Raw genomic sequence first — 13,117 nt, 5'->3', positions numbered from 1 at the left:
GCTGTCTTTTTCACATAATGCCTCCCCCCAAATCTTTCTGTGTGAAAAATAGATATTTAAGAGTGCAATATCCATCTGGACCCAAAGCTAGATCTGCCTATGTCGGTGTGTGTTTTTCTGTGTATTTTCTAAAGAGTAAACAGTATGGGTTTAATTTCCCCATGCCCTTGATCCTTGGCCTTTCCTTACACACATTTTGAGAGTTGGGAGGCGAGGTGGAGGGAGAGAGCAAGCCAGACATCAAACCCATTTATTCTGCATCTTAAATTATGACTGTTTATCATCAATATTTTGGTTACATTGTTACACAAAGGACAAATTAACATCCGGTTTGAGGTCTCTTCTTTGATTGCTTTGGGATCAGTGCCATTTCCTTGGCGTACGAATCCTGCACCCATCAACTCTCAGCTGTGTTTTAATAATACTGTTGTACAAGGTGCCAAACAACAAGGATTTGGGAAAGTGCTTCTAGGGCACCTCTGCCGACACCTTCAACCACTGCGATTTCCAGGTGGCTTCCCGCCAGGTGCTCCCAGGGGAGTGTCAACACCCTCTGGCCTTGGTGGGTCAGAAGAGGATCCCGATGGGGAAGAACTGGTTGGTCCCGTCGACTTTGAGGCACCTGATCGCGGTGTGCTCACCCAGAAGTGGATCCAAATGAACAAGAACATGCTACCTGGAAGACCCAGGTGTGCTCAGCAAAGAAACCATGTGATCGGGGACTTGGCCATCACAGCTTCCATGCCCATCTGACATGATTCAGGCCACCCAGGAACATCAGTCTCTTAAAGTATTCCAGAATGTAAATTAAAAAAAAAAAAAAAAAATCCAGGTTGTTAGTTCCAAAAGTGCCTCTGAGAGAATCTCTTTGAAAGAATAAGCGGAAATGTCCGTTTGTCATTTTCACTTTGCTCTACAGGTACCTTTTGTTTGGTTTGGTCTCCTCCAAAACAAAATACACAGTCATTTTTTGTTTTGTCTTGTTTGGTCTCATCCAGGAATTCAGCACACATTTTTCTCTCCTCACCCCAGCACAAAAGATAAGAGCAGGGGTGTGGACGGAGAGCTGTGTGTCGGAAGAAAAGTAGTTTCTTGGGGAAAACACACACACACACACACACACACACACACACACACACACACATATACACAAACAATACAAAACAAAACTGGCAGTCCAATGGCGCAAAATTTGCTTCTCCGGATAAAGCACTTCTTAACACAATGTTCCCTTCCCCCTCCCACGTCCTTCCATCCACCCGGGGTGGGGAGGAAAAGGGCATGAAAGCGAAGCCATTCTTTTTCTTAAGGCTGAACAGACACACAGAGAACACGTTTCAGGGACTGTCGGGCGGTGGTGATGGGCAGGGCTCTCGCTGTGAACCCAACCTGCAGCCTGCGGGCCATTCCAGGGGCAGCGGTGCCAGGTACAAACAGAAGAAGAGAAGTCAGTGGTCCCAGTGATAAAATCCCATATTGACTTTACAATCGCAGGTACAAATTGCTCAGATCCGTCATTTCATTTCTCCTTCAGACCTTGTCATCTAAAACTAATTAGAGGTCAGGTTGCCGAGGCATGGTCAACATTCAAAGAAAACACTGGAGGTCCCGAAGGCGATCATGCTTCTACCACAACAGTCCAACGGAGGAGGCTAGAAGCAAGCTGTCCTGTTCTGGCAAGTTCGGGGTGTTAGGAAGGGTGAACTCCTGGGTCCAGATGGCAACTTCCCCATCATCGGCGGGGCAGGGCGAGGCAGGGATTCTGTGTTCATAGAGGGAAAACCAAGAAGCCCGAGAACGTGGAGTACTTCCAGCCTCCCATGAGGTTGCCCCTCTCCAGTTTGAGGTGGACTTTGTCCTCTCTTTCCATCAGCAGCAGGACACCATTGCTGGCAGCTTCTCTGGTGACGTCCTGGTCCCCTGCGAAGGCGGAGATCACCGGGTAGCCGTTCTGCATTAAACTGACCTGCGAGGCAGAAGGTAAAGCTCAGCAGACCACGATGGACCCCATTCCATCCACTTGTCCTCATCTCCCCCCCCTCCTCCCCCCACCCTGGCCATGGACCTGGACCCACGCGGAGTCCTGACCCAGAGGACTCAGCTGGTGCCCAGGCCCCCGCGACCCCCCGTCCCTGGTTCTCCCCGCCTCGCAGAGGGTGTGACTATTCCTCCAGAGCCAAAAGTGTCCAGCTGTCAGAGCGACCCACCTGGATGGTTTGTCTGTTGTACACTTTGACCACGTGGAAGCTGAAGCTATAAATCCCTTTTCTCGGGGCTACAAATATACTGGAGGCGAGATCGAAATGGTTGCCAACGTTTACTAAGACCTGGAAAAGAAGAGGGGATACAGCACGCACAGAGCAAGCCCCTCCTCCGCGTGTGTTTCAGTCAGACTCACAAAGTCACCCCCACCCGTCCCTTTAGGAGCTGAAGCACCACCGCAGCACCTGCTCAGGGCGCCCAGGCCGCCCCAGGAAGGAAGCAGCCCCGGAGCGCAACGTCCTGCCGAGGAATTGATTTCCGAAGGATGCTAATGGATCGCAATTCAAAAGGATGGCTTTAGAGTATATTTTATTTATGCGTTGAAAACGTGGGTGCAAATTGTGGCTACTGTGGGCAGGGCTGAGAGAAAGAAAGGGAAGCCGATCAGCTCGGTAGACACACTGTAACTGAGTCTGTTCAGAGGTCCATGGGATTCTGGGGACTTGAACGTGAAGCGAGGACCAAAACAGAGCTCCGTCCTGAATGGGCAGAGAAAGGGCTGTGGCGTAAGAGGCCAACTCAGTGAGATAACTTCTGTCAGATAAAGCTTGGGACGAGCTCTGTGTGCTTTAGGAGAGAACAGACCGACCGTGTGAGGTTTCCTCTCTGTTTCCCAGCCCCAGGCATGCCCCTCCCCGCCGGCAGCACACAGTAGGTGCTCAATAAAGGCTGCTGGGTGAAAGACCACACTCCATAAACACTGGCTGCGCCCATTTCCCCTCACTTTACTCCACGTGAGGTGTCTGCTCCCTAAGCTGAGCTATGATGTCATGCAAATAAGCTTGGACAACTAAAGGGAGAGTGGAAAGGCAGCTTGGACACCCTTAGCTCAAACGGTGGGAACTCCGCAAGGTGCGAGAATAATGACAAAATGAGCCACGAGATACAAAATCACGTGACCCTCCAGGTGCTATTTCTCAAATAAAAGACAGATGAGACTTGTCAGGATGTCATAAGCAGAACTTGGAGAGTGGAGGGTCCCCCCCATTATGAACAGATTCCCTTTCAGATGTTCAAGCGGAATATGGCCCCTCTGTCTGGACCTGTCCCCATTCTTCCTCACACACACATGCATGGCTCAATTACAATAATAAAATGGCCCGCCTGGTGTTCCCAGCTTTTAAAACGAACAGCCAGCAACAACAAAATCCTAGATTAGAGACCCTGTCATCTGTTCAGAAAATAAATTTCAGCCTCATACCCTTTGCTGTTATTTTGTACACACTCATTACAGATGGATCACACACAGCTCCCAGAGCAATGGGCAGGGTGCCACTGACAACGGCCGGGACGGCTGGGGACTGCGCCCCACCAGCTTCTTCAAGGAGCTCCAAGCAGTACTTCATTCAGCCCCTCGACTGCAGGGCTCGGAGACACTCGGGCTCTATCGTTAAAGGTGATGTGCTTCGGGATGTGAGTCCTCCGCCCTCCGAGGCTGTGCTCCTGTCTGCCTGACGAGGCTTGAGAAAAGAACAAAGCCTCCTCCCTCCAAGCCCTCAGCGCTGCTTCTCCCAACTCAACGACCACAAATCTCGCACCTCCATTTCTAATTCAGGAAACTGGTAAATTCAGGGCCCTGCTGTAGACGGAAGAACACCCACTGGCCCCAGAAAAGCAAGTTTCAGTTACTCCCTAACTGGGGAACCAGAGAAACATCATGTAATCTGCCCTGTCATAGTTTGCTCATCTATAAAATTAGAATCCTACTACTACTTAGCCTGCCTACGTCACAGAGTTTTTCTGACACCCTAATGAAAGGGCAGATGTAAAAATGCTGTGAAAACTAATTCACTGTCTGCTTTAGTTGGACATAATTAAATCAAAGACATTTATGTCTCGTAAGAAAAAAACAGATTAAAGAGAGACACACCCCGTACACACCCCTCCCCAAATTTCAAGTACATAATCCTTAACAAGGATTAAAGCAAATGAAGACACTGGCCTAAGAAGAGGCTTTGGTGTGTGCAGATGTGTCACCCACTCAGGTATGCATGTTGGTTAACAGAAAGGAACTCAGTCAAGTGTGCTCAGTAAGCCCGAGCTCCCTGTGAGGGAAGCATTTTGGCAAAAGGAATGGAACGGTGAGGTAAAGTTTGGAAACCACTCTAATGTTTCCTGTTTGTTTCTGAAAAACAACAGAAACCAAGGTGGGGAGGGAGGACACGGAGGAAGGTGGCAACCTCTAATCCCGGGCAGCATCAACCCAGAGGAGGCGTTGCCAAAGCCTGATCATACGCAGACCCTTCTGCTTTGAAGCCAGTGGGAGAAGTTGAGTGGCCAGAGCAACTTAAGTCATGGCTCTTCATTTTGTGTTTTCTTTGTGTAAGCACGCCATGTATGACATCGATATGCATTTTATGTTACGTTGTGTATATTGTATTTACCGTACATTGCATTCATATAACCACACTCGGTTTTGTTTTGTTTATCTATAACCATACCTGCTATTTCCCCCCCCCCCACTCTTCCCCACTTATTTTTCTGAAGACAAGCATCCTCTCCCCAGTCCGTTCCAAAATAAGCAGTAGGTACACATTTTCGGAGCCTTGGCTGAGACCTTCGGAGAAGCCGCGGGCTGAGCGGGGAGAGTTTAAATGCGCTCGGTCTCTAAGTGGCCAGTGGGGTGACAGAAGGCCATCCACCACAAAGGATGGCCCCCATACCAGCGAAAAGCAAAACGTGCACTGTCCTTTCGGGAAATCTACTTCAGCTCTCTCGGCTCTACGGGACGCTTAGCTTTACAGGACTCTCGGTCCCCCGAGTGCCAACTGAGCTGATTAGTTCTAAAAGAGCTACAATGTGAACAGGAGAGCTTACTGGAGAAGGGAGAAAGGGCAGAGAGGAGGGGAGAGCCTGGAACTCCACGTCCCGGAGGCCGGCGACCCCCCAGGCCCCCCGCCCTCCCCACCCCGGGCGGGAGGCGAGGGGCAGGCCGGCCGGCTGACCTGGTCGAAGTAGATGGTCATGGTGCGGTTGCTCATCTCGGACGGCTCGTGGTTGGTGCTCCGCGTGGCGGAGAAGGCCACCTTGGCGCTGCCGGAGCGCACGGAGATGCCCAGGGAGGAGGTGACGGCGCCGTCCGCCGACGGGCTGGAGTCGCACACCACCAGGCACTTGCCCTCCAGCACGATGGGCTCCGTGTCATTCTGAGCCCGCACCGGGCAGCCGGCGGGCAGCAGCAGCAGCAGCAGGGCCAGCGCCGCCCCCAGGCCGGAGCCGCAGGCGGCCGGCTCGCGCAGCGCCCCCCGGCGCCCGGGCATGGTCAGCGGCGGCCCGCGGGGGCCCCGGCCGGGCGCCGGCATCCGGGCTGCGGGGGGCGGCGCGCGGGGGCGCGGCGAGGGCGGGAGGGCGCGCGGGAACGCGCGGGGCCGGGAGTGGCCTCCTCTGGCCTCGGTCCCCTGCGCTGATGGTCAAGGCCGGGGTCGTCCTCAGAAGAAAGGCGCCAGCGGACCTGTCAGGGCAAAGAACCCAAACCCTGAGACAGGGAGGTGAAGCTGCGTGGGGAGCAGGCGCGGGGAGCAGGTCCCTGCGGCGCTCGGGCCCCCTCCCTGGAGGCCACCCCCTCGGTGCCTCGCACTGCCCCCGGGAGAGCCCGACTGGCACACAGGTCCCGAGAAACGCCGGGGCTCACGGGCCAGGGCATCCCCGAGGGCTCCCGGGCGGCGCGCGCCGGGGGCGCGGTCAGGTAAGGGGCCCGCAATTCCGCAGGGCCTCGGCAATAGGGACAGGGCCGGTCACCCGCGGGGACGCGGTCAACGCCACCCCGGCCCATTCCGCCCAAGGCAAAGGAGGGCTCAAGACATAGGCAAAGAAAAAGATCCACTAAGCCTTAATGGCTTTAATTTCAGAGGCATTTTCTCTAAAGCCACACCAAGAAACCTTTTTCCTTTCTCTACTTTCCCCTTTCATCCTCTATTTCTCCGACCTAGAGACTTTTTTTTTTTTAAGCAATCCATTTAGTGAAGATCTTATCCGTTTTCCACCCCATGAACAAATCCCCAGGAAGCTCCTTCGGGCGAATAAGATTAAGAGGAAAAACAAAAACCAGAAAAGAAAGAGAAATCCTAAAACCGAACATCCACTTCCAGCGCCCCCCCTGCCAGCAGCGAGCCCCTTTGGAGAAGCCCCTCGGATCCCTCTCTCTGGCGCAGGACCAGAGGATTCCGGCGGTGGGAACCCCGAGCTTGGCTTATCGTGCAGCTTTTGTTTCCGGACTCCGGGCTCTTCTCCTCCCGGCCAGGAGGCAGCCTCTGCAGCTTTCTGCCAACTTACGCGCCCGTCTGCACTTGTAACCGGGCCCCTTCTTCCCCCGCTAAACTAGACATATCTCTCCAATACCCAGGCGAGAAACAAAAAGCAAAGAAACGTCTCCCCTCACCGCCCGCAGTCTCCGAACAACTCAGCCAACTGCCTAAGTAGTCCTCATAAGAAGAGACAAGTTGTTTCCCGACGGGTAGCCTCCCTCCTCAGCCCCTGAACAAAATGATTTCGATGTTCTCTCCCGCTCTCTCTCCGCCCAGACGCAGACCCGCGATGGTCCTCATTGAGACAGACGCACGAATGCAGTTAACGCGCCGATCGCGGAGGGCAGGGCCGGGCTGGGTTACCTGGAACATCCATGATGGGCGAGCACCGCGGTCCGCGAACTTGTTCTGCTCGGAGAAGACGAGCGGGAGCTGGCGGGAGGAGACACCGAGCGCGACCCCTTCTCCCGGCGCTCGGCCAATAACCGCGCCGCCCCGCCCCGCCGCTTTCCCGCGCCGGCCCGCGCCCCGCAGCGGCGCGTTCCGCGCCCCGTTCCGCCCCGCGCGTCCCGCCCCGCGTCCGCACCGCACCCGGACCCGCAGCCTCGGAGGGGCCCTCGCGCCCGGCGTGCCCGCTGCTGCTGCTTCCCTCCGCCGGCCCCCGCTCAGTGCCGGCCTCTCCTCCGCTCTCCGGACCGCACCGCCGAGCGCCGCGGACGCCCCGAGGACCCCGCGCGCTGCCCCCTCCCGGGCTGGGCGCGCGCCCCGCACCGCCCCGGTCCCGCTCTCACCCGAACACCCAGCGCGAAATCCTCCCAGACGCCTCTCTTTCAGAAATTAGGCAACCTCGAGAGCGCCGGTCGCGCCTCTTCTTCTCGATTCTTTCTTTTCTTTTCCAAATTCCCTCCAAGTCTTAATCCTGAATAGCGTGATCACTTTCATAATTAGTGGGGAAAGCAGTTTTCGTAAAAAAAAAAAAAAAAAAAAAAAATGAAGACTGGGATGAAGAGAAAAATCTTGGGATCTTGATGTGAAAGCTGGGGTTCCGGAAGCTCCGGTTTGGGAAATGCCAGGTTTGGGCAGGGATTAGAGGGGCGCCTCCGCCTGGGTTTCTACTTCTGCTCCCCTGAACCTGGGGGCTGGTGGGGCGCGCTGGCACTCGAGCGCTTAGTTATTGAAATGCCTGCTCTGAGCTCTCACCACCCGGGGACACGCGCCGGGTTTCCGAGCTGCGCCCCCAGCGCGGGCGAGAAGCGCAAGCACGGACGTGGGGCGCCACCTACGGGCGCTGGGGCCTCCCTGCCGCGGGCTGCGGGCCAGCGGGCTCGGGGAGAGCCGGGGAGTCCCGCGGACACGGGTAAGGCTCGCTGATGGTCTTCTTGGACCCCCCAAAGTAGTCCGGGCCTGTGCAAAAATGTAGCAGCAGGAAACGATCTTTCCGGTCTCCTTCAGTGCCCTGCCCCTGAGAGAATGAAGCCGCACCCTTGCTTTTGCAGATCTTCGCTGTTCTAACGACTCTGCCAGGATGATTTATGCTGCAGTCAGGTTATCGTCGCTTATCATTGTCTTCAAAACCTTTGCAAGGACCACTGGGCTGTACAGTCCATGCCGCCCTTAAACAAAGACAATAGTTAAATGGACACTCTCTTTATAACCCGACTTCTAAAGACGTCGTTTTAAAAAAAACAAAAAACTTAGTCCTTTGACTTGCGTAGTATGCCTTTGCTGATAGGCTGTTCAGAAATAAACTGTAAGTGGGCCAGTGCTGTTCAGAAGAACAGAATGAACGTATAGCTTATTCCTCCAGACTTCACACCTAACCCTCTTTCGTTTGAAGATTTCAGCCAGGGTTCTGGTCCCAGCCCATAACGTGGGGCTTTGCAGGTAGGGGGTTTTCAAGGCCTTCGTTCCCATAGGCTGGGGCATGGCTCCTCTCCCTCGTTAGAACTGCCAAGGCCTCGTCTCTAAGAGCGCGAGATGAAATTGACTTCACATCAGTTCCGCCGAAATAGATGCGTAGGAAGACAGGGGCACAGTGAAAACGGAATTGCATATTATTACCTGAGACAAGGTATTTAGTATGGTAGTAAAAATGTGATTAAAAGAACTTCTGAGCCAAATGTTTTCTACTTAACATGCAAAATAGGACAAAATAGCCCCCCCAATCTATTCTCCCCCTAAGGATATTCGCTGAAAACGAAGTACTTTGCTTCAACATTTTTATAACTTGCTGGTCAGATGTATTGGACTTTGTCAGGAAACGTTTTCAAAGCCACCATATTTTGTTACCATTTGTATGAGTTTAACACAGTGGAAATTGTTGATTCTTACTCTCCTATTTTTATTCCGACGTTGCATCAATTTCACAATCTCTTATTGTCAAAATAAGCACAACTCTATCCTTCCACCACACAGAATACAGGTTTGTGTGCAAACGTAAATAGCAAGGGACGCCAGATCTATGAAAGAAATGTGAGCTTAGACTGAAAATTAGACCAATTTGGGGATGCTAATTAAGTAACAATACCTCTCACACATCTATACATCTTTAAATAACATCTCTATTAAGCAATTCTTAAATGTTATGCTATAAGCATTTCATTTGACTAATGCAAATGCAAACACACATGATCATCACCTTTGGAGGGAATAAAACCAAACCTCTTTTCTATGAGGCAACGAAAATGTCTAACTTGTATAAAAAGTAAAACTTTATATAGGGGACTTAATTATGGAATGAAAGCAATAAGTATTCTTATCCGATGGGAAAAACAGGTTAGGTTTAAATTTAGGCTTGAAATTATTTTTAGAAGGAAGTTAATAATTGTGAAAGTAGCAGATTGATATAGAAATGGAACATTATTTATTCACTGATTGAACGATTGTTCTGTCTATAAGACATTTAGGTTGTCTCTTTGTGATGAAATTTTAGTCCATTATTGCTTAGAAAGACTTTCAGAATATAACTAAAATTTAAAAGTGAACATGTTTTGTAGTTATCACAGGGATTACCTTTTCTATTTTATTTCCTTGTTACTAGAAACTGTTGTCATTAGTACTGTAACAGTAGACTCTGTGCTCTTAAGTGTAGGGACATCCCCATCGACAATAAAAATATCAGCCGTTGACTGAGCATCTATTATGTGTTAGCGCACTATTTTCTTTATCTAGAATATAACATACAGTTTAACACCCACGATCACCCTGTAGTAGACACATGGTCACCTAGAGCCTAAGAGGAAGGTATTCTATTGTTAAAAAAAAAAAAAAATGAGAGGGAGAGGCTAAGGTAATTCAAGATCCCTTCCTTTCATTTGTCCTAAGTATTTATTTCTAATAGAGCTTAAATTTGTTTTCTTTGGCTAGAACCCATCACTGAAAAACATCTTTAGCATGCAATATAGTCTTTTCTTGCTTATTTAAACTAAGGCATAATATTTATGATTTTATCCTAGATAAATATGTGATAAATATGATATGCTATATATTTCATAATATTGGACGTGAAAGCTATATACATACCTTAAAACATAAATATATAAGCATTAATAAACAAAGTATTCTTTAAATTTAGCTTTATTAGGGAATAATTGACAAATATAACTATGTATTTAAAGTGTACAATGTGATGATTGGATACACATATCCATGGTGGAATGATGACCAAGATCAAGATAATTAATACAACCATCACTTCACATAGTTAACACAGTTTCCTCTTTCTTATTTATGTGATGAGAACGCGTAAGATCTACTTTCCGCACCTTTAAGTATACAATACTGTATTATTAGCTATAGTCACCATGCTGTAAATTAGATCCTCAGAACTTGTTCATCTTATACTGAAAATGTGTACCCTTTGACCTACATCACCCCATCCCCCCCAGCCCATGTTAACCACCATTCTATTTTCTGTTTCTATGAAATCAGCTTTATTTTTGTTTTTGTTTTGTTTTGTTTTTAAAATTCCACGTATATAGTTTTGACTTTGGCTTATTTCACTTAGCATAAGGTCCTCCAGATTCATCCATTTTGTCACAAATGGCAGTATTTCTTTCTTTTTATGGCTGAATAATATTCCCTTGTGTATAAATACCACATTTTCTTTATCCATTCATCTCTTGAAGGACACTGACGTTGTTTCCATATTTTGGCAATTGTGAGTAATGCTGCATGAACATGGGGGTGCAGGTATCTCTTCGAGATACTGATTTCATTTTATTTGGACATATACCCAGGAGTGGGATTGCTGGATCATATGGTAGTTCTATTTTTACTTACTTTAGTAAAAATACAATTTTCTAAAATTATTAGTAAATATATTTCCAATGTGGCATAATGCTATTCTAGAACATTTTAAGATGTGGAAAATAATTCTAAATATTACACACTCCTTAAGTTATACGTGCTAAATTGTAAAGTGTAAATGCTCAGTGTTATGTGGGTACTTCAATCTGATGAATTACCAAAATAAGTAAAAGTCTTTAAAACTTGAAGCCAGTTCTAATTCAGTTCAACAGGAAGACCAAGAAAAGTTTGTCTATATAAGCAACTGGTTTGTAATTTTTGACTGAAATTACTAAAAAATCATAATAATCTGGTCAAATTCGCTAAAAATTTGTTGACAGAAATCCCAGGTTAGCTGAATTCAAGTCAGTTAAAACTGTTTGCATTATGTGGTCATATCACACTAAACAAATTACCTCTGCCATTCAAAAAGCATACTGAACTATTAAAGACCATATACCAGCTATTTTTTCTGACATTCATTTCAACATTCAATGAAGATTCTTCAAAAATATAAGTTTTTATTCTACTTTTATTAGCAAACTGATAAAATACAGAGCAACATTTGGCCACAATGTGATACTATTTTTCCAATGTTACAAAATGAACTTATAACATTATAAAAGGATACTTTTTATGGTTCTAGAATGCCCTTTAAACTTAAAAAAAAAGTCTAGTTATCTATTTGGGGGTAAATATTAAGGTTTATGAGACTCTATGAGGCAAAGGTATTGAAAATATACGAAGTAGTCTGTTTTCTTGTTATGCCAATGTTTCATGCTCCTTGATTCTTAACAAGGCATATCTTAGCATTAGTATACAAGGCAAATTAGTAACTTAATGGACTTCTAATATTTGAAATATGGTACACCAGTAGACACAGGAACTCTTGGTTGGAAAAGAAACAATTTATCTTGATTCTTTTCAGCTATGTCTCGTTGTCTTACATAATCCTAATATCTAATTTATTCTATTTTATGATAGGAAATGTCTCTAGTGCTTTACCAAATTGGGTCAAGTGCCTAATGGCAGTCATTGTAATTCTATCAAAACTGAAGTCTTTATAAACAAGGATGCCTTTTGTCAACTCTTATTTCTCAATAAAAGATACATAATATTGCTAGGTGAAACTTTCTTCTGCAAACTCTTGCTAGAAAAAAAAATATTCTATTGGTTCAGAAAGTAGCAAAGAATCATTAACATGTAGCTAAAGCATTTCCTGATTTTTTAAAAAATTTATTTAAAAGCTCTTTCTTATAGTATAATTGTGTGACTTTCCTTTTAGAATGAGCTACATGTGTGTTTTCAAGGCTCATTATAGTCAGAACATTTTGAGACATAAATCATATATTTTTACCTAGAAACCAATTTCAGAATAAGAACGTATATGTGTAAGAAAAAAAACAAAACTGGTTGCTCCCTTGTACTTTCAGAAATTTTCTATGAGGTGATGGCTCAATGTGTATTTCCCTCTCAAATGTTCCCCTATAAGAATTAAAATTAGAAAAGCATGTTGTATTTGTAATTGTTCAAATTAAGTCCAAAAATTCTGGAGCTATCTTTAAGCCTTTTTAAAAATACTAGGCATACAACCATTTTGGCTTCTGAAATATGTTTTATTTTCAAATTGTCATTTAAGATAGAGGCTATTTGTGCCTACCAGAAGACATGTTTACATCCTCAAAAAGCAACAAATCACAGGATCTGTTGGAATTAAAGGAGTGAAAAGTTGGGAGTTTAGGGAAGAACCACCTGGTAGGTTCTGTTTGCAGGAGCTGTGAGACCTGAATGTGGTGATTCAGAGTCAGCAGATACCTTAGTGACCCCTCCTCACCATCTCCTAGCCTACCTAGGCTAACCCACCTTCCATCGCCTCAGTGACCTGAGAATCAGGAGGTCTTTCTATCGTGTAGCTGCAGTGAACTGGACTGTGTGGGGGGAATATTTAAGCCCAACACAGAGGAAATGTAACTCCAACACGGCCTAGACCTGAATACAGCCTTTTGGTGGTTGTTTCAGGAACTATTTGGTAGCAATAACTAATTATTCCATGCTCGATAGTAACTGTTCATCCTGAGACTATTCTTTGGAAATAGAGCATCATAAATAAATATTAAGTAAGCATTCATAGGACTCTTGTGTTTTCATACTGAATCACGTGAAGCCTACTGTTTCACTGAGTTGCACCTCGCCCAAGCTAAGAACCTCTGGTTATCCCTTGGGAGCTGTTCTTCTGATGTAATCCACTATAAGAGCCATTTTATGCTGATCAGAAGTTTTTCAGAGAAATATGGTTATCTTCTGCTCAGAGATCAGAGTGCAGA

At 47.1% G+C, this 13,117-nt stretch overlaps 1 protein-coding gene across 1 annotated transcript; it reads right to left on the bottom strand.

Moving 5' to 3' along the window:
* Positions 1-236: 236 nt before the first annotated feature.
* CBLN2 (cerebellin 2 precursor) lies at positions 237-5,564 on the bottom strand. The gene is made up of 3 exons (XM_007190107.2): positions 5,208-5,564; positions 2,208-2,327; positions 237-1,966 (listed from the first exon to the last, which is right to left on the bottom strand). Exons 1-3 carry the CDS (start codon positions 5,562-5,564, stop codon positions 1,769-1,771), a joined length of 675 nt encoding a protein of 224 aa, XP_007190169.2. The 3' UTR covers positions 237-1,768.
* Positions 5,565-13,117: the final 7,553 nt, after the last annotated feature.

The sequence above is a fragment of the Balaenoptera acutorostrata genome, chromosome 13, assembly GCF_949987535.1.
Source record: "Balaenoptera acutorostrata chromosome 13, mBalAcu1.1, whole genome shotgun sequence".
Lineage (NCBI taxonomy): Eukaryota > Metazoa > Chordata > Mammalia > Artiodactyla > Balaenopteridae > Balaenoptera > Balaenoptera acutorostrata.
Note: the sequence above shows the minus strand (reverse complement) of the source record. Positions and strands in the feature narration are given on the sequence as shown.